The sequence below is a fragment of the Ailuropoda melanoleuca genome, chromosome 13 (genome assembly GCF_002007445.2).
Source record: "Ailuropoda melanoleuca isolate Jingjing chromosome 13, ASM200744v2, whole genome shotgun sequence".
Lineage (NCBI taxonomy): Eukaryota > Metazoa > Chordata > Mammalia > Carnivora > Ursidae > Ailuropoda > Ailuropoda melanoleuca.
In genome coordinates, this window is record NC_048230.1 from 23,305,672 (window position 1) to 23,326,624 (window position 20,953).

General features: G+C 59.8%; 1 protein-coding gene across 1 annotated transcript in view; it reads left to right on the forward strand.

Moving 5' to 3' along the window:
- Nucleotides 1–20,953, forward strand: part of ARHGAP23 (Rho GTPase activating protein 23) — a 71,090-nt gene that overhangs the window by 25,453 nt on the left and 24,684 nt on the right. Inside the window, 10 exon segments of the mRNA XM_034640676.1 lie at nucleotides 3,609–3,770; nucleotides 6,350–6,380; nucleotides 7,569–7,667; nucleotides 7,846–7,924; nucleotides 8,093–8,147; nucleotides 10,922–12,086; nucleotides 13,710–13,865; nucleotides 14,093–14,204; nucleotides 14,388–14,445; nucleotides 15,686–15,849. Of these exon segments, the coding sequence (XP_034496567.1) occupies nucleotides 3,609–3,770; nucleotides 6,350–6,380; nucleotides 7,569–7,667; nucleotides 7,846–7,924; nucleotides 8,093–8,147; nucleotides 10,922–12,086; nucleotides 13,710–13,865; nucleotides 14,093–14,204; nucleotides 14,388–14,445; nucleotides 15,686–15,849 (2,081 nt within the window).

A 20,953-nucleotide genomic window follows, 5' to 3' on the forward strand; every position in this document is an offset into this window, starting at 1 on the left:
CCCCCCGCGTCTGGGTGGTGGCCTGCTGTGGCTCCAGCCTCTTGGCTGATCCGCAGTGGACGGAAGGGACCGGGGTTGTTTGGAGAGATGCTAGGGCACGGAGTCCTGAGGAGTTTGCGGGGCAGGGACCCAAGTCAGAGGCAGGCCAGGGTGGTAGTAAGTGGAGTGGAGGGCACCACTCGGCCCTCTCCCTGGTAGGGGCGGTGGGCACAGGGGCACAGGAGGGTTTGCTAGTGGGCACAGGAGGCTGAGGTGGCAGGTAGTGAGTGATCTCAGGGTGAAGACTGACAGGGCTGGCGATAGGGGGTGGGGACAGTGTGTCTGATGTCCGGGATCGACCGGGCTGGTAGGGCGTGAGTCACAGTGGGCGCCATGCCCAGCATGAACGCTGTGCTCCCTGCAATGACCTCTTTCTGCTCCTACGGGGGAAGAGCAGGACTCCTGGGTTCTGGTTCCCGGTGTTGCTAACCCACCACGTGTCCAGTTCTAACTTGTGGCCCTGGGGCCATCTGCCCTCTTCCCACCATCAGCTGGCGTTTCTGGATGTCTCTTCCTGACATGAGGCTGAGAACATTTGGAGATAGATCTGGGCCAGGAGAGCAGTAATCAGTGATGTCCCTGTGTCCCCCACAGCCCCTCCTTCTCCATCCCCTTGTCTCTGTGCCTCCCCCAGAGTGGCACAAGTGGGGATGTGTGTGAGCTGAACCCCTTCCCAGTCTAGTCGCCTTTCTGTTCCCATTGCTGGCTCCGTCTCTGTTTCTGTGTCTATCCGCTCCTTCCCTGTCAAGATGAGAGCCAGACCCAGTGTTGTCCCAGGTCAGAGGGAAGGAGAGGAAATGTGCATCATAGCATGAAGAATTGAGGTTTAATCCAAGGAAGAACTTCCCACAGGGGAGCCGCCAGATCTAGCTGTTGATGGGGACTGTGGTGTATCCACTTCAGGCAGGGGTGTAGTAGCTGTGGCAGGGGGATTACCACACTGACGTTCTCAGGAGCAGGGTGGAAGGGCTGGGGGAAGGGAGACTGGGAGGAAGGAAAAGAGGAAAGGGAGAGGCAGAGATAAGGGAGGGGGTGCCAGTGGTGCTTGGGCCAAGAGGGGACCTGAGAGAAGAAGGCCTTCACCCCTGTCCTGGGTTATAGCCAGGCCCCCAGAGAGGGGCACCCCCAGGCAGCTGGCAACTCCAGGCAGGATGTGTGCCGGAGGAGGGGTGGGGGGCATGCGGGGACCTGTCCCAGCCACTTCTCGTCACTGGGGCAGCTGGTGGCTTAAACCTTAATCCAGGACACCAGCAAAACAATGGGCCCTGCAAACAGCCTCAGCTCTGAGCCCGGGCAGCGGGTGTGCAGGGGAGGCAGCCCACACTGGGGAGGAGCAGGGGCTTCTGGTAGGAGCAGGTAGGGAGGGCCCCCCAGGCCCTCTTCTCTCCCTGATCAGTTCCTTGCCGGGTTAGCAGAGATAGGAAATCCAGGGGATTTCAGACCTCAGCAGAATTCCCAGAGAATTTTCTCCTCTGGACTCTTCAGACCCCCCCATGGGGGTGTAGGGCTCAGAGGAACTGGTGGGGCTCTAGCTACCCGTGAAAGGAGCCGAGGGGCGATCACTGGGTCTCCTGCCCCATGCTGGAATTTCAGTCAAGGCCTCCTGGACTGGGGAGCACCCAGCTTTTGCTTGGACCCTTCAGGGGAATGAGCACTCCCAACGTCACCTGGTAGCTTTCCAGATGGCTATGATGAGAATGGTCTCCCGGGCCTGGAGCCTCGCTCGGCCCCCTGCACCTTCCGCCTGGCAGCGTTCGCTGGGACTGCCGCTGTCATGTTTTTCTTTCATCTTCTGAGACTTGAGGGTCCATGCCCTCTCCCAGGCCTGTCTGACGACAGTCCTACCTCCCACCCCACACAGAAATCCCCTGCAAGGGCGCCTGGTGGCTCAGTCGGTTGAGTGTCTGCCTTCAGCGCAGGTCATGGTCCCAGGGTCCTGGGATCCAGTCCTGCATCGCATCGGGCTCCCCGCTCAACAAGGAGTCTGTTTCTCCCTCTCCCCTCCCTCCCCCAGCTCGTGCTCTCTTTCTCTCTCTTAAACAAGTAAAATCTTAAAAAAAAGGAGGAGGAGGAGAAGAAGAAAAGAGAAAAGAAATCCCTAGCAAAAGGGCTGGGCGCAGGACTGACTTCCACCAGAAGTGTGAACAGGCTGGGGGATGGATACAGGAAGGAACGTCTTAGTATCGGTTCATCCAAGTGGCAACTTTCTCCAGCTCTTAGGCAGGGGATAAGGGGACTTACCTGGGGGGGGGGGAGAGATCCTCACCCCAGAGCCAGTGGGCTTCTTCCCTCTACACCCAGCTGCCTTTGTTCCCCTGCGGACTCCTGCCTGGTACCAAGGAGGAGTGGGGGGTTGAGGACTGTCAAGAGTAGGAGTGAAGGGGCTTCTTGCCCTCTGCGGTTTGGATGAGGGCCCTCAGATAGGTCAGGATGCCTGCGGTTGGGGGTTAGAGAGCCCTGAGGGAGGCATCCTAGCTTTTCACTCTCTTCTCCAATCTGCCGTCCGCCGCCCTGGCCACACATCCGTCTGACACCCTTCTGTCACCCACTTCCCCTCTCTGCATCTGTGCGGGGGACCTGAAGTGAACCCTCTCTTAGGCGGTGTCCGTGTTCTTCTCCCTCTTGCCCCAGAAATGGACCTGTGTGCCCCAAACCCTGGTCTTCAGACATCCTCTGCCCTGTCATCTTGGGGAATCCCAAGTATTCCATCCAGTTGGCCAGAGGGCAGCGGACTGTCTCTCCCACCCCCACCCGCTTCTCCTCTCAGGGCCAGCGAGCAGCCAGGCCTCTGGCTGGGCTCCGGAGCCTCAGGAAGTCCCTTCAGTTGTCTGGTGTCCAGGCTGCTCCCTTGTGGCTCTAGTCCCCCACCTGCTGCCGCTGCTGCTCATAAAGGTTGCGTGCGTGCACGCCAGTCTGTCGGCACGTGCGTGTGTCTGTATGTCTGCAGCATATGCCGTGTGCCTGTGTCTGTATGTACGTGCGTGTGTGAGACCCATGTGCACACATTTGTCTAAGTGTGCATGTGTATACTCCTCTGTGTATCTGTCCGTGTGCACATTTGCACAAGAGTGTGCTGCTGTGGGTGTGTGGTGTGTTCCATCTGCAGGAGTGCATGCGGACGTGTCTGTGTCTGCCTGCGTGTGTGTGTGTGTGTGTGTGTGTGTGTGTGTGTGTGTGTGATGGTGCAGCAGGCACTTCCCAGGCAAGAAGGCTGTGTGTCCTGTTCCCGGAGCATAGTAGGTGCTCAGTGAACGTTCGCTGACCAGACCTGAATGAATACCTGGCTGGCTGGGGGGACTTGTTTCCCTGGAGGCAAGGGTGTCAGGAGGGGATGGAGGGGAAAGAAAGAAAGCAGCAGCTTTGGGCTGATGAGGGTGGAAGAGGAAGGAAAGAGGAGAGGAGGAGGAGGTCGGGAGCAGGGGAGGGGGCCTGGAACCTGGTGGGGGGGGCGTGCTCACGCTCCCCACCACTGCCCAGTCCCTCCCTCCTCCTGGCTGTGGGAGGCAGTGTGCCGACTTGGGATCGTGGACCACACGGCCACTTGACCCTGTCTCCCTGTGCTCCCACAGCTGCCACTCGGCCCGAGAGATGGGTGCTCCCCTGGGCGCCCCCTCCCCTGGCAGGGGCCGCGGACGCTGCTGCTGCGCAAAAGTCTCCAGGATGGCTTTGGCTTCACCCTGCGCCACTTCATCGTGTACCCCCCCGAGTCAGCCGTGCACTGCAGCCTGAAGGTACAGCAGCCGCCCGCTGGCCTGGCCTCACGGAGCTTTAAAGGGGGGAGGGGAGTTTCCTCTGCACCGCTCCCTCCACAGCCCTTCTTCTCTGGCCTGGGTGGAGGGTCGCTGAGCAGCAGGCACAGCCCTGGCTGGGTCCTTTGCATTGTGTGAGTGTGGACAAGCTCCCTAATGGCTCCGGGTTTGGTCTTCCCAGGAGAAGGGGCAGGGTGGACGGTTCGCAAGGAACTTGTCGGGGGAGCCCACCCTCAGACTCTTGGCCTCTGGAAAGTGAATAGCCTTCTTGGAGAGATGGAGTTCTGGGGACACTTTGTCTTCTTGGGCTGCTTCTGAGCTGGGTTCGTTGCCCCCTCCCTGGGCTGAGCTCTTGCGGAATCTGTCTTAACACACCTCGGAGACTCCTCCTGGAGTGCTCTGCGTTCTGGAGAGCACCAGGCTGGGAGGCGGCTGCCCTGGGTTCTAATCCCGCTGCAGCTCCTCCCTCACTGGGGACCTTGAGGGGGTCTCACTCCTCTCTGGGCTCCATTTCTCCTGCTATAATTTGAGGCCATTTATCTACTTGACCCCTGAGAGCTCTTCCAGCCCTAATATAAATGTCAGGTTGTCTGAGTCCAGGAACCAGGGCTGCTGTACCCAACCTACAGTGTGGGCTGAGGGGGGAGGGCCTCCCTGCCGGGGAAGCAGGCTGCAGGGAGACAGTGAGGGGACCCTAGGCAGGAACCAGGGCTCCCCAGGAGGGCCCTGCTCCCTCCCCCACCTCTCTCCCAGCAGGGAAGAAAACAGATTTATTTTGGAGTCAGTGAACCCCATTCTCCCCTTCCCTCAGGGCTGGGACCAGCTGTTGGCGGTTCTCCCTTGGGGAGCTCGGTCCCATGTGCCCGAGAACCAAGGCCTTGGGTTCCGCTGCCTGTGTCTATGGACTTGCATGGCTCTCTTGTGTGCAGCTGGAAGCACAGTATACCGGCCATGTGCAAGCGTGCTTGTCTATCTGGGCATGTGCATCCGGGTATTTGTAAATACGCATCTCTTATGCACGCCACTGTGCACCTTCATCCATGTGTGAATCTGGGAGCACCTGCATAACGGTTCCCATCGGCTGCAGTTGCGTTTAAGAGTATAAGCCGAGGGTGATGGTGTGTGAGAGGGAGGGGCACAGCCCCCCCTTGACGCCCAAGGACCCCAGCCTCCTAGGTCCCTGGAAACTCCAGTCTTTCCTTTTTCCCCAGAATGTCCCTCCTACCAGGCCCCTGCCGCCTTCTCTCAGCGGACCCTGCTGAGGGGTGACCAGAACAGAAGCAGCCTGAATGGTTGAGGCTGGGTGGTAGGCCTGTCTCAGAGAGCCCTCGCTCATGTGGGGTGCTGGAAGACCCCAGGCAGGGCAGGCCAGGGACAGGCTCCATCCCATTTCCAGAACCTGCCCAGGGCTGGGAGCCCTCAGGGACCTCAGCCGTCTGAATGCATCCGTCTGCCTCTGCCACCAGCTTGCTCTGCTGTCGGCTCACACCAGCAGCATGCACACTCCCCGCGGGGAGGGTGGGCAGAGGGACTGCTCTCCAGCAGTGCCCAGCCGCCTTCGTGTCCGGCCGGGGTGCCAGATAGTCCTGGGTTTCAGCCCTGCTTCTGCTACTGCCCCCGAGTGGCCTTGGACAAGTCACGCCCTGTCATCTGCTGTAGGATGGATGGCCTGTGGAGCATGGTAGATCAGACAACGCCCTCCTCGCATCCGGCTCTAATGTGCCACGTCCTGCTGCCTGGTCCTGTCTCCCTGACCTTCTCCTTTCCCTCATTTCTGGTTCCCCCCCAAATCTAGTACTCTCCCCCTCACTATCAGGATGGTCCCAGAGGCCTCCCTAATGGGTCTCCCGGACTCCATTTCTTAGCCCTGCTAGATACTAGAATCTTCTTCCCTAACTGTTATTTCACATCCACTCTCCCACCCAGGAACCTTCACTGGCTCTTCTCTCCTTTCAACCCCGAATGCTTTAGTCTGCCTTCTGGCACCGGCTTGCTGTTGCTTTCTTTCTTCCTCAGCTCAGCTGATCCAGTCCCATGAATGCTTGCTTCTTTCTGCCGCCTGCCTGCATACGCCCCTCCCCTCCCCCATGGTGCCCTCTCCCCTTCCTCCTCAAACTTGCCTTAAAATCCCCTCCCCCAGAGGGGTGCTAATCAGGCCTTCCCTTCCATTCTCTAAGAGCTGATAGCCACTGTTTGCACTTGTCCTGCCTGCTTATCTGTGTCTGCCTGGATCCTCTCTGTGGGTAGCGTGTTTGGAACTGCCTCCATCGGGCTTTGAGCTCCCCAAGGGAAGGGGTCATGCATCCCCCATTGGATTGGGGGCTTTCAGATGGCTGAGATACAAGGCTGTGGGATCGTCAGTGATGAGAGTGGGTTCATGTAACTGGAGAACATTGCCTGGGACTTGATGTCCCCACTGACACCCCTCCAGCCCCCTCTGGGCACTGGGCTAGTTGTGGAAAGATAAGAGGGAGGCTGGTGGGGGATCTTGAGGGGCCCACCCAGGTGGGGCTGTTGAGGGTTAGATGGAGGGCCCACACCCACCTCTCTGTCCCCCCCAGGAGGAAGAGAATGGAGGCCGAGGAGGAAGAGGTAAGGAGTGGTGGGGGTGGGTGCCAAGGCTGGGGCCCATCCTCTAGCTTCTGTTTCTCCCCCCTCTACCCCAAGTCACCCTGGATTTTGCTGCCCCTCCCCACTGTTGTTCTAGTCTTTGCTCTTTTCTATGTCCACTCTGGATATCTGCTCTCTCTCTCTCTTTCTCTCTCGATCCTTCTTTTCTTTTCTCACATTTCTCTCCCTCTGGGCCTGTCCATTCCACACTGGGAGTGGGGGGTGCTCTGGGGAGCAGATGGCTTTCTAAGACCTGGCCCCTGGCTCCTGGGAGTTACTCCCAGCCTAGACTGAGGCATGGACAGGGGTGCAGAGCCTGGGGGCTGGCGGTAGGGTGCAGCTGACCAATGGCTGTCCTCAGGGATAGAGACACTGCAGTTCTCTTGGGTATAAGGGGAGCCCTGAGCTCTTTATCTTTTCAGATGTGGGCCTAACTCCCCTGGCTGTCACCCTTGCTAGCTCAAAGGACCCCTTTCTGCCACCCAGGGTATTAAAAACGGGCAGCCTTCTTTCTTTGCCATTGGGGCTTCTGCTGGGCAGCCGTGGTGACACTGTCTTCCCGAGTCCCCCATTGCGAAGGCTTATGGGGGTGAGGGCAAGAGCCAGCTGACCTAGAACAGGCCCATTCCCCTGATGGAGACAGCTCGCTGCAGAGGATAATTGCTGGGGTGTAATGTGATATCACGAGGCAGTGAGCACCCATCTCAGGATCTGGAGGCCTCTGCTTAGAGCCCCCCCTCCACCCTGACCCTGGGGAAAGGGTGGGGGGAGGTGCGGGCATTGAGTGTCTATGAGCTGCAGGGCCTTTCTGCCACTCTCCCCAGGTCTGCGGGTGCAGACGTTCTGCCCCGCTGGCCTGGGAGCTCCAGCAGGGCAAGGCCCACTTTAGTCCGTCCGTCCTTATTAATCCGCTCTCTGGCACAGTGCTGGGACGCGAGAGGCATTTGAGTGACCCTGTGTGTCTGTGTAGGTTTTCTTCCACATGGGTTTTTGTTCCCCCCGGGGGTGTGTCCTCTTGTCTCCCCGTGCATCCGCGTCTCCATGAGCGGGTCCGTGTTTGTGTCCGTGTGAGTGCGATCCTTCTCTGAGTGTGTGTCCCCTGTGTGTGTAGCTGTGCATGGGTGTGACCTTCAGCAGCCACCCCCAGCTAACCTGGCTGATGCCCACCAGGACCCTCCCCCCGGCACCACCGCCTGGAGCCCATGGATACCATCTTCGTCAAGAATGTGAAGGATGACGGCCCCGCCCACAGAGCGGGCCTGCGCACAGGTGAGGTGTCCCGGGTACGCAGCTCCTTGTACTTCTCTGGGTCTCTTCTCCCTACCCTCTCGTTGGGATGGGATTCCCAGATCCTGGCGCTGTCATCCATACCCGGGATGGGGTTCTCAGGAGGGACCTCTGCCACCCCTCAGCCTGCTCACATTGCGACCCTACCCCTTTTCTCCAGGAGACCGGCTGGTGAAGGTGAATGGGGAGAGCGTCGTTGGGAAGACCTACTCCCAGGTCATAACTCTGATCCAGGATAGGTGAGCGCCCCCTGCCTTCCTTCTCCTGTCATAGCTCCCAGCCCACTCACTGAGTCCCTGCACCCCACCCCCTTGACCCTGGGGGGGGGGTGCCCTGGCGACCAGGATCCCTGTTCTCCCAGACCCTGTTGCCTCAGCCTGGCCTGACCCCCTGCCCTGTCTCTGTAGCGATGATACTCTGGAACTCTCCATCATGCCCAAGGACGAAGACATCCTCCAGCTGGTGAGTCCTGCCCTGCTGTCTGGGGCGGAGGGCCCCTGGGGCCTGGGGGCAGGATACATCCCTTTTCTTTGGGCCTCCCTTCTGTGTTAGATCCTTTGGGAGGCAAAGAAGAGTGTCAGGGGCAGGGGGGCAGCACCAGCCCGGCATTGCCCAACCGGGGCTGCCAGGCCCATCCCTGGGCAGGAACGGGCTGTTGCTTCATTCAGTGCTGCTCTCTGTGCTGGGGGAGGGGCAGGCGCTGGCCTTGGCAGGCAGGATTCCTGCCAGGGTATTTGGAAGGAGGGCGGCCCAGCGGGCCCTGCCAGACTGGCACGTTCTTGTCAGCTCCCGTGAGCCTGTTGTCCACACCCCCTCCCTGCCTGGCCCCGGGTGAGCGTGTCTCCTGTAGATGTGTCCACACACACATACACGCACCACCCCACTCCACCCCACCTTCGAGTGCCGCTGTTCACACAACACCCCACGTACCACTTGATACCCAAAACAGAACACACTAGATACACAGCCACACAACGGAACCCCACAGCACCTACCCTCCGCCCAGCTCACAGCGCATGTGCCCACAGACATCACGGCATGCTCCAGCCTGGCACGCCAGCCCCGCCACCAAAGCTTACACTTGGGATGCACAGGCCAAGTGCCCCTCCCCCCTCCGCGGGCACGGCGGCACACCCAGCACCTGGCCCTGGGCCACCGCACACAGAGCAGGTGCCCAGACTGCATGCAGGGTACCCTGCACTCACGCGTGTCCCTGTCCGCCCCACACACTGTGCACATGCACTCACACACGCTTATACACACATACATAGGCCGTCTGTCTGTGCACCCCTACCCCAGTCCTGGCCCAGAGCCCAGAGCCCAGAGCAGTCCTCTCTGCCCAGTGTCCAGTTTCCTGATCTCATGGGTCTCAGCCAGATGCCAGCTTGCTTGCCCCCAAGGTCACTGCCCCCTGGGGGAAGGCTGAGGGCCAAACCCAGGAGGCCCTGGGAGCCACTGGGCTGGCTTCTGCCCTGGATGTGCTCGCATAATCACTGTAATCACAGTGCCATGCTTGGCACCATGCCCCTCTGGGAACCTCCACCCTCTGACCTGGATTGTCCTCTTGTCCTTTCTGGGGAGGGGGAGGTAAGGCTGGAGGTCCAGAGAGGTGGATGGCTCCCCACAAGTCTCAAAGGCCCTGCGGGTACACTTCCCCCAGGCTGAGGCGAGTCCAGCAATGAGGGAGTGACAGGGCGGGATCTAGGGCTTCCCGGGATCTCTCCGGCGCAGGAGGAGGGCAGGGGTGCGGAGAGCAGCAGCCTTGAGCTCTGTTACCGAGAGGTTCGAGGTTTGGGTGGGCAGGCAGTCCCAGATGTCAGCATCTGGGGCCCTCCGCCGCCCCTCCATCCCGGGCCAGCCAGAGGGTGGGGCCCAGGCATTCCTGTGGTTGGGAGCCAAGGCTGGAGGCCAATGGGGCCGCGGCAGCTGCTGACGCCACCGCCGACGCGGCGAGGCCCCTCCACACCCATCTTCCCCTCCCTCCTCCTCCTCCCGCCAGCCAGCCAGCCAGCCGAGAGAGAGCCGGTGGGGGCTGAGGGCAGCCGCAGGGAGGGCAGACTGGGGGTGGGGGGGAAATGGGGAGCCGGCAGGATGGCAGGAGGGAGAGGTATGTGAGTGTCCCTGGCGGGGTGTGTGGGTCCGAAGGGGGCTGAGTGTGGGGGGGGTGTGGTCTAGCTTGTCCTCATCACATGATGTGTGTGCCTGGGACCGGAGGGACAGTTACTTGTGTGTGTCTGTGTCTCATTGTGTTTCGCTCTGCGTGTGTGTGTCTTTGGGTGTGTATTTTCTGGTATCTCCTTGTGGTGTGGCACATGCACGCGTGCGCGCCCCCCCCCCCGTGCGTGAGCGTGTCTGTGTGTTTCACCCTCCCAGCCTTTGCTACTTGGCTGCGATAGTTCCCCCCCCCACCCCCGCCCCCATTAAGGGCCAGGCTAGGCCAGGGCCACAAGGCTGCTGTCCCTGGGGGCTGCCTCCTTTTTTGGCTGGGCCTGGGCACCGGCCCTGTCACTCCTCAACAATGCAGCGTCAGCCTGGGCTCCCAGTGCCAGATTCCAGTCCTGGGGTGGCAGAAGGTGGCCCAAGGACCCTTAGGCAGTCTGGCCCCTCCCCCAAGCCTGGCCCAGAGGGAGCAAGAGGTAGGCAAGTTTCTCCTCACTCTGGCGGCCCAGCTCCCCGTCCAGGGTCCAGGGGATGGAGGGACAGCTGGGCTTTCCCAGCCCCCGCCCACCCCCAGCCCATCCCGCCGTGGACACACCCCTTAGTCGGCTTCCCTCTCTGTCTCTGACCACCTAGACTGGTCTCTGGTGGGGTTTCCCGGCTCTGCCAGAGGGGCCGTGGGCACCGTTGGATGTAAGGAAGCAGGGAGGCGCCTGATGCCAGCATGGGGGGAGGACCCCAGAAAACAGATGTTGGAATGTTTGTGGCTAAAGGCTGTCCTTGTCATAAGTCTTAGAGAAATCCTGGCTATGTCTTCAGTGAGAGAGACAGAGTGTGTATGTGTGTGCATGTGTGTGTATGTGTGAGACTCTCAAAGGCCTCTAATTTCTTTGTTCTCTCCCTCCCTTCCCCCCGACTCTCTTTGGAGCATGCCCTCCCTCTCCCACCTGCTCAGAGCTCCCTCCGCTTCATCCTTTCCCTCAGTCCGCTTTTCTGGGGTCTTGATCTCCCAGGGATGCTTAGCTCTGCCTTGTGGGACTCGTCCCGCCCTGCTCACTTGTCTCTGTGTCCCCGGCCAGGCCTACTCCCAGGACGCCTACCTGAAGGGGAACGAGCCCTATTCTGGAGAGGCCCGGAGCATCCCAGAGCCGCCCCCAATCTGCTACCCTCGCAAGACTTACGCCGCGCCAGCCCGGGTCTCCACCTGGGCCACTATGGTGCCTGAGCCCCTCTCAGCACTGCCCAGTGACCCCCGGAGTCCTGCCGCCTGGAGTGACCCGGGGCCCCGCGTCCCTTCCGCTGCCCGTACCCATCCGGACAACTCTTCCTTAGGGATGAGCCAGCCCCGCCCCAGCCCCGGTGCCTTCCCCCGCCTCCCCTCGGAGCCCCGGACGCCCCGTGCCTTCCCTGAGCCTGGCGGCCGGGTGCCTCCCAGCAGACTGGAGTGCCAGCAGGCCTTGTCACACTGGCTGTCAAACCAGGTACCCCGCAGGGCGGGGGAGAGACGGTGCCCTGCCATGCCCCCCCGGGCCCGCAGTGCCTCCCAGGACCGGTTGGAGGACGTGACTGCCCACCGCCCATGGCCCTGCTCCACCTCCCAGGGTGCCTTGAGCCAGCTGGGTCAGGAAGGCTGGCACCGAGCTCGCTCTGACGACTACCTGAGCCGGGCCACCCGCTCCGCCGAGGCCCTGGGGCCAGGGGCACTGGTGTCACCCCGTTTTGAGCGCTGTGGCTGGGCTTCCCAGCGTCCGTCTGCCCGCACCCCTGCCTGCAACTCCAGGGACCTTCCCGCACCCCAGGCCCCACCCCCACCTGGTCTCCAAGGCCTGGATGACATCGGGTACATTGGCTATCGGAGCTACAGTCCATCATTCCAGCGCCGGACTGGCCTCCTGCACGCGCTCTCCTTCCGGGACTCACCCTTTGGGGGGCTGCCCACCTTCAACTTGGCTCAGTCCCCGGCATCGTTCCCACCAGAGGCCTCCGAACCACCCAGGGTTGTCTGCTCAGAACCCAGCACCCGTGCTCTGGAGCCTCCCGCCAAGGATCGTCGCGACGAGGTGATCCTGAGGCAGAAACCGCCCACCGGCCGCAAGGCCCAGCTGCCCCCCACAAGACAGATGAACCTTGGGTTTGGTGAAGAGTCCCCAGAGCCAGAGACCAGCGGGCGAGTAGAACGCCTGGGCCGGAAGGTGGCCCCTTTGGCCACTACTGAAGACTCCCTGGCTTCCATTCCCTTCATTGGTGAGTGACGGTCCAGGTGGCTGTCTTGGGAGACTTGGTCCTCTGTGCCCTGTTGTACCCCACCCCCCTGTCACCATGGGCAAAACTTTGGGTTGAGTGCTGATGGGATTGGCCTGTTTCTCTGTCTGTCCGTCCGTCCGTTCATCCATCCATACATCCATCCTGTGCCCTCTTGCATCCTTCTGTCATCCTTTCCTCTGTTCATTTCTCCTCCAGCCATTTTTTCTCCCTCCCATTCTTCCTTCTTTCCCTCTTTCTCTTCAGCTCTCTGTTTTTACTTCCTTCTGTCTTCCCTTTCTTCTCTCCCTCCCTCCTTCCTTTCGTCCACCCATCCACCCACCCACTCATCCACCTACTCATCATTTTTCTTCTTTCCTCCTCCCTTTCTTTCTCCTTCCTCCCTTTGTTTGTTCATTCATTTCTCCCTTCTATCCCTCCATCTTTTTTTCTATTTTCCTTTGTTCCTTTCACTCCTCATTCCTTCCATCCACCCTCCATCCATCCATTCATCCAACAAATATTTGTGTCAGGCCCTGTGTGAGGCTCCATGCTCTCCTGGAGTGTGTGGTCCAGCGGCAGGGACAGATAATCGAAAAAGAACAACCCCACAGGGTGTGTGTATGTGATGGGAGTACAGGGAGCTCGAGGAGACAGAAGGCTGACATGGCCTAGGTTGGGGTGTGGTAGCCAAGGAGAGAATCTCGGAGAAAGGAGCTTAGGGCTAAGACTTGAAGGATGAGAAGGAGTTAGTCAGGGGGAGAATGTTCAGGTAGAGAATAGAATATGCCAAGACCCCGAAGTGAGAGAGGCAGGGTGCCCTTCCAGGTCATCAGAATGGGTCCAGAGGGGCTGTCAGTCTCAGGGGAATTTGGACTTTATCCTGAGAGCAGAGGGGACACTGAAGGTTTGCTGTCTGGGGAACAGATGTTGAATAAGGGAGAGGCAAGAGAGTGGAGAGGCCAGGTGATTCCCAGGTTTCTGGCCTAGCCGAGGGTTGTGCCTCACTTCCATATTGGCAATGAGAGTGGAGCAGGACAAGGTTTAGGGTTTGCTAACTGTGTCCATGAGGGTGCAGGATGGGCCTGAGAGAAAGACCAGATGTGAGATCATGAGACCGGGAGCCAAGAGCCGAGAGATGGTACCTAGAGCTGAGCTTGGTGAGCTCACCCAAGGTGCAGTCGTGGGAGTGAGGGAGAAGAGGCCTGACCAGGGAGAGGAGACCCAGCCCTGGCCTCCCCAGCTGACCTTCGGCCTGAGTAGGCAGACACAGCCTTATTAAGTTCTGGGGCTGGGGGGAGAGGTGAAACCTTTATTTTCAAACTACTCCCAGTCTGAGGAAGAAGATGGAGAAGACAGTCTTTACCCTCGGGAGACAGACTCCTAGTCCAGGAGCCCAGTCTAGGGAGTGTGGCTCGATCTCATGCCTGGGTCACCTCGGTGTGAAGGGGAAGGCAGGGGCTGAGCCTCCACGCTCACAGTCTGGAGGGGTAGGGGGTCCCTTGGCCATGGACCTATTGCCAGCAGGGCCTTGGGGGACTTGAGCCTTGGGGATGTGGTCTGGGCCTGGAGGTGAGGCTGGGGGTAGGGGCGGCCACCTTTATCCACCACTCCCTCTGCTTGCAGATGAACCCACCAGCCCCAGCATTGACCTCCAAGCCAAGCATGTCCCTGCCTCCGCTGTGGTCTCCAGCGCCATGAATTCAGCCCCCGTCCTGGGCACCAGCCCATCCTCCCCAACCTTCACCTTTGCCCTCGGCCGCCATTACTCCCAGGACTGCAGTGAGTGCTCTCTGAACCCCAGCCCCATCCTCCCCCTTGCTGCCTAGTCCTCGGGGGTCTCTGCTGGGCCTGCTGCCTGATGTCTGGGCTCTTCCTGCTGGCTTCTGCTACCCCTGGGGCCCCATGGGTAGAGTCACCTCCGGGCCCAGCCCAGGTGGGAGGGCTCTGGGAAACCCCCCACCCTGCCGCCCTGCTGACCCTGTGGCCCAACGTGGGTGGCTTTGCAGGTAGCATCAAGGCCGGCCGCCGCTCCTCCTACCTGCTGGCCATCACCACAGAGCGCTCCAAGTCCTGTGACGATGGGCTCAACACCTTCCGGGAAGAGGGCAGGGCTCTGAGGTGAGGATGGGGTGCGGCCATCACGGCCACCCCGACTGGGCTGGGACGGGGCTCTCGGCCTCGTGGTCCTCTACACACCAGGGCAATGAGTTCCCTCCCTGGAAGGCTCCTGAGCCTTGGGATTCGGGGGGGAAGTCCTAGCTGTGCTTCCCACAGCCCTCACGCTCCGTTCTCACTCCCCAGGCGCCTGCCAAACCGAGTTCCCAGCCTGCGGATGCTGCGAAGCTTCTTCACTGATGGGGTGAGTGGTGAGTGTGTGTGCGGGCGAGAGTGTCGGGGGTCAGGGAGCGCCCGGTGCCTCAGCTGTGGAGCCCAGGGGCCGGAGATGGTCTACTCCTACTCCTGTCTCCCCTGCCCTGCTTTGTGCCCGATCGCCCTGGCGTCAGCCGTGTGGGCTCCGGCATCACTTAGAGACACCTGCACCCTCGCACCCAAGGCCGGGGCCCTTGCCGTGCCCCCGTCTCGAATGCCCTTTCCACACACCCCTCCGCAGCCACATGACTCATTTGGTTACTTTCTTCCGGTTTTTCGAACTTCTCTGAGATTTTTAGCCTTTATCCCTGACATTTCATGCCTCCCTGCGGCACCTCGGTTTTTCTCCTCCGCCCTCCTCGCGTGATACAGTTGACGCGTCTGCCTCCTTCCTTGCCTGTGTCCCCACTAGCATGTACGCTCCGCGAGGACAGGGAGCTCGTTCAGCTTGCTTGCTCCCCGTGGGTACCTGAAACTGCCCGCCCCGGGTGCCATCGGGCAGGATCTGCGTGGCGTCTTCAGGGTGCAGGGGACACGGGAAAGGAGGGGGACCCAGGATTGAGAGTGATGGACAGGCTGTGGTTCCCAGGCTCCTCACCTGGGGACCACCTGGGGTCAGTTCTGAAATGGCCCTCATTCTTTGTGATTAGGGACAGCCTGGAAAAGCCATTTGATTTCAAACCATCGGTATCTTTGGTTCATTTGACACCTTGAGGACATCGTCACCTGGCTTACTCCTTATCACTTCCTCTGCTTACTTAACTCTCCCTTGACCTGTCACTTCTGTTGCTGGAGTCGTGTTGACACTATCACTTCCTCTGTTTAACTCCTTGTGGACATGACTACCTGTTCCCCTAACTCAGCCTCTGTTGATGTTCCTGCTTCCTCTGTTTATTTAACTCCATGTCGACACAATCACTTCCTCTGTTTCCTTAGTTTCTTCAAGTCTATAAAATGACGGGAGGTTCCAGATTGGCTTTTCTAGTGTGGTGAGGCATGTGGTCGGCAGGCCACGGCCTTTCCTCCTTTCTGGCTTCCTCAGCCCATGGGTCCCATGGCCTCAGCGCAGAGGTTCCGAGAGGGCAGGAGGGGCCCGTGAGGCCACACAGCACAGCAGAGCGTCGCCCAGGCATACCCCGGGACTGTGTGGCTGCGGGAGGCCCATGGGGCTCCTGGCATGCTGGTACCGTGGGAGCCCCCCTAAGTTGCCCTCCGTCGTCTCACTGCAGTCCTTGGATAGCTGGGGCACATCCGAAGATGCCGATGCTCCCTCTAAGCGCCACTCGACCTCTGACCTCTCAGACGCAACCTTCAGCGATATCAGGAGAGAAGGCTGGTTGTATTATAAGCAGGTCCTCACCAAGAAGGGGAAGGTAAGGTGCTTGCCGGGATGAGGTGGAAGTGGAAGGAAGCCGTCTCCGGCAGAACTCTCCGGCTTCTGCACCCACCCACAGCCTCTGGAGCCCAAGAGACCCAGCAGAGGCTGTAGCACGAGGGGTGGAGGTTAGATGTCAGGAAGAACTTCCTGGGGGACCCAAAGAACTCATGAAAAAGAGGTGAACCAGAGAGATGGGCTCTGCTGTGCGATGGGTCCAGTCAGTGTGCCTGAAATTCGGACAGAACCACCCCACAGTGATGCTTGGTTGGCACATCACCCCAAAGAAGGACACGGGGGCGCACGGAAAATAAGGGAGCAAGGCCAGAGTGATTCTTTTAGAGGAGCTGAGACCCCAAAAGAAGGCAGGGTCTTGCAGGACGAGGAGAGATTTTAGTCTCTCTCCTGAGGGCCCCTGAAAGCCACGGGGCCTCTTATCATTTGGCTTCCTGGGGAATGAATTAGAGAGGGGCTGACCCGAGGCAAGAAGAACCATTAAGAGCCATCACAGCGATCCAGGTGAGCGATGAAAGCGGCTGGGCCCGAGGGTGGCAGGGGGACAAACAGGATCCCAGCATGAGAGGGCGGGGCCCCTGGGTCCACGGAGTGTGAAGGGCTTTCCAGGCCGTGCGGTGGCTGAGGAGGAAGGAGGAGACGCAGCAGAGCTGAGCAGACGGGTTAGCATAAACCTGGGCTTGGCCCTTGACTGCATCAGGCCTTGCTGGGGGGAGCTGGGGTGACTCAGCTGTCTATGACTCAGTTTCCTCGTCTGTAAATAGAGCTAACGACAACTCCTAGCACGTACACCTGTTGCTGAGGATTAAACGAGTTGACCTGAGCTAAAGTGTACCCGGGGCCGGGCCCAGGGAGTTCTTCTCCTGCTATGATTCGAATTTTCCGCCCTGCCTTCTAGGGGTCTTGTACCCGGGGAGAGAACATAAGCTTTGAAGTCAGACAGACTTGGAGTTCCTGCCCGGCCCCTCATGGCCAGCATAAGGCTTTGGGCAGCCCCCTTCACCCCTGTGCCTCACTTTTCCGATCTGTAAGATGGGGACAGGGTTATCCTGCACCCTGGGCTGCTGTGAGGTGAAGTGAGCTGGGGAGGCCAGGCGGGGAGGTCTTTCAGCTGTGCCCTCGTCCAGTCCGTGGTAATGACCAAGTGCCTGCCGTGCTCCCGACTCGTGGTCGAGGTTCTGGGTATTTCATGGAGAGGCAGCCAGGCTGGTCCTGCCCTGCTGGGCCTCAGGGCGAGCTGAGAAAGCACGTGGTGCATAATAGTTGCCAGTGTGTGACTGTTATGGGGGAGGAGGGGAGCAGAGCGGTGTGTAGTAGGTGACCCCAACCTCATTGGGGTGCAGGAAGGTGTCCAGGAGGCTGTGACATGAAGGGTGTGTGAAAATCCACAAAGCAGGGAGGGAGGGGAGTGCTCTGACAGTGGAGACACCCTCCTGGATGGTCTGGGGGAATGGAGGGCGTGCTGGGTGGCTGAGGGCCAGGCTGAGAGGGGGAGGCCGAGGCGGGGAGTCTGGCGCCTGCTCGCAGGGCCTCATCCCCCACAGCAAGCCTTTGCAGGGGTTCCGATGGGGGTGGGAGGTGTGTAAGCCTAGGAGGCAAGGGTCACGTCTGTGACAGGAGAAGACAATGCCATCGCTGTTGTCCAGGTGAGTCAGGGTGGGGGCCCTGACCCAGGTCCTGGCATGGGACCGAGGGGAAGGCACAATTTGGAGAGATTGAGGGAGGCCATGGCCTGGGTTTGCTGACGGCTGGGAGGTGAGAGACGATGGAGGAGGCGGATGATGGCTGTGGGGGTGATGGGGCCTTCCCCTGAGCCACAGGGCACTGAAGGGCAGGTTTGGTGAGAGGACACCAAGGGCTCCTTTGGCAACTTGTGGAGTCCAAGGGCCCTGGGACATGGAGGTGTCCTGGGGACAGAGGCTCCAAGGGCGTGGCACTTCGGAGGGAGTCCATCAGGGTGTGCACGGGCACGTGCCGCCACAGGCTGGGGAGCACCGAGGGAGAAGGCAAGAGACTGGCTGCACCTTGAGAGGACATGGGGAATGCAGGCCAAAGAGGAAAGCCAGCAAGATGGCAGGAGTGGTTGCCCAGGAGGGGCAGCAGGGGCCAGCTGTGTGAGCTGAGGAAGGGGAGCCAGTGTGGACAAACCCTTCCAGCCCAAAGTTGGAGCCCCTCAGAGGGCCTGGGGAGAAGGCTGACTCCTGCCTGCCGGGTAGCCTGGCCCCCAGCTCTGGATGGCCCCTGGCTGCCCCACCACAGCGTCTCCTGGGCAGGGAGGGGAGCTGGCCCCTTCCTGCTCCCTGACCAGTTCTGGAGGACAGGGCCTTCCGCTCCGGGCTCGGCCAGGACCTGATTTCATTTGTCCCCTTGGTGCTGTGGCCTGGGAGTTAGAAGAGGGGTCCTCAAGTCAGCGTCAGGCCCTTCGTCTGTCCAGGGAACTGGTTGCCAGCCAGATGTTGTCTGCTACAGCTAGTCTAGCCTCTCCTGGGTAGCCCCCACCCAGCCCCCAGCCTTGTCTGGAGGCCATTTGCTGTCAGGCAGAGGGGGGCGGGTGTGACAGGTCCCTGCAGTCACAGACCTCGCACGTGAGCCGGATAGAACCTTGGAGACCAGCTGGTACACTTTTCATTTTACCAGTGGGGAACACTGATGCCAAGGGAGGGGCCTTGGCTCGTCCAAGGTCACCTAGCTGGTTCAGTCTCAAAGGGGCACCTTGCCACCACCGCACTCTGATATAAAAAAAAAAACCCTGGAGGGCCAGGCTGTCTTCTGCTCCGATGATCCTTTCTGGGTCCTGCAGGGCCGGGGCCGGGGCTGGCAGGGCTCATGGCCACACGTGGCTGTGTGACCTGCCAGCCACTGAGCTTCCTCACCTGGTTTGTGTGGAGGGCAGAGGCCCGTGGTGGGTGAGGAGTGGTGGGCAGGCTACCAGCCCAAGGAAGGGAGCCTCGGTCTGATGGGGGAGATGGAGCCCCTGCCGTCAGTGTGCTCCCAGGATGATTAATTCATTTATTCAGTGACTATTGATGGGACTTACGCCGTGCCCGGGGACGCTCTAGGCTCTTGGATGGGGACATGAGAGGAGAGACAGGCTCCCTGCCCCAGGAGCTTCCCAGTTACTGGAAAGATCCACAAGCAGCATCACAAGGCTGCAATAAGCACTCAGGGAAAAGGAACTGGGTGATGTGAGTGCCTTGAAACGCGGAGATAGCAGGGAGCTGCCTTTAGAAAAAAGGGTCAGAGAAGGCCTCGCTGAGGAGGTGATACTCGTGACATTTGAGCTCAGACCTAAAGGGAAAGAGGGAGGCCACATGGAGAAGCGAGAGAAGGGACTCTGGGCAGAAGTAACAGCTGGAGCAAAGGCCCCAAGAAAGGAAAGGGCTGGCTTGTTCACTAGAGAAGCCCCCTGTGTCTTGACACAGTGAGAAAGAAGTCGGTGGAGAAGTTGAGTTTGGAGAGGGAGGGACACATCACGAAAGTTCTTAGATTTGATTCCAGTGGTGGCAGGAACCCACGAGAGGGTGCTAAGCAGGAGAGAGACAGGATCTCATTTACATTCCGAAATGGTGGCTGCGGGGCGCCTGGGTGGCTCAGCCGGTTAAGCGTCTGGCTTCGGCTCAAGTCATGATCTCGGGGTCCTGGGATGGAACCCTGCATCGGGGCCCTGCTCAGTAGGGAGTCTGCTTCTCCCTCTGACCCTCCCTCTTCTCGTGTTCTTTCACTCTCTCTCTCAAATAAATAAAATCTTAAAAAAGAAATGATGGCCGCAGGGGCGCCTGTCTGGCTCAGTCAGTAGAGTGTGCAACTCTTGGTCTCAGGGTCATGAGTTTGAGCCCCACGCTGCGTGCAGAGATTACTTTAAAAACATGGTGGCCACAGCTGCTGGGTGGAGAGCGGATTGCAGGAGGCGAGGGTGGAGACTGGGAAGGTTTGAGTAGTTGTCCAGGCAAGAGGTGTTGGTGGTGTGGACAAGGTGGTAGGTAGCCAGAAAGATGGAGACAGGTGGTATTTTGGAAGCCGAACAGCTGTGACATTCTGATGGGTTGGATGTCAAGGGAGAGGAAAAGGGAGGGGTCAAGGGCAACTCCCAGGTTTCTGGGTATCTGGGTGGATTTACTGAGCTGGAGAAGTTGGAGGGGGTGCTGCGGAGAATAAGTTTGATGAGAGAAAGCAAGTGCCCCTGGGTGAGCAGGTAGTGTGCCAAGTGCCTATGGGACGTGCAAGTGGGGACACAGCAGGCGGTGGGAGGTGCAGGACTGTGGCTGGGGGTTGGGGGGATGCCAGACCAGGGTTACATTTGGGAATCACCGTCAGCAGACAGATGGGATTTAAAGCCACAGGCATGGATGACATCACAGGAGAGGCATGCAGGGAAAGGGGAGCCCAGGACAAAGTTCTGGAACCCCCCCACCCCTTCAGGGCAGGGTCTCAACCTCAGCTGTAGTGACATGTGGGGCCAGATGATTCTTTGTTGTGGGGGGCTGTCTTGGACATCGGGGGATGTTTAGCGGCATTTATGGTACTAAATTGCCGTTGTAGTTCCCCAGGTGTGACAACTGAAAATGTCTCCAGACAAACGTCCCCTGGGCACCATTCGCCCCCAGTTGGTGAGAGGATGTTGGGGGAAGGAAACCAGTGGAGCAGACCGAAAAAGGAGCCAGTGGAATTAGGAGGAAAAACAGGGACCCTGGGGTCCCGGGTGCCAAGAGAGAGGGTTTAGAGAAGGAAGGAGTGGCAGGCTGGGCCACATGCCTGAAAGAGGATAAGGTCGGAGAAGCTGCCCCTGGCTTTGGCAACACGGGGCGGGGATGGGGGGGGGGGCTGGGCGGCCAGGATACTGAGTAGAGCCTTGAGCACGAGACCAAAGAGCGGGGAGAGTGGGTGCAGTGGACGATTCGTGACCAGTTTTGCTGTGCAGGGGGCAGTGTGTGGACTAGGAATGGTTTTACTAGGATTTTAGGTAAGGCGGGCCATGCTGGGCCCGAGGCTGCTTCTGTGGGGCTTGCGGGTGCCAGATGCCCTTGATGCTCGTACCGAAAGATGCTAGTATTGAAAGGAGGATGGGGGACCCTCTGGGGGGGTGGGGATCGAGAACCATGGGTTAGGG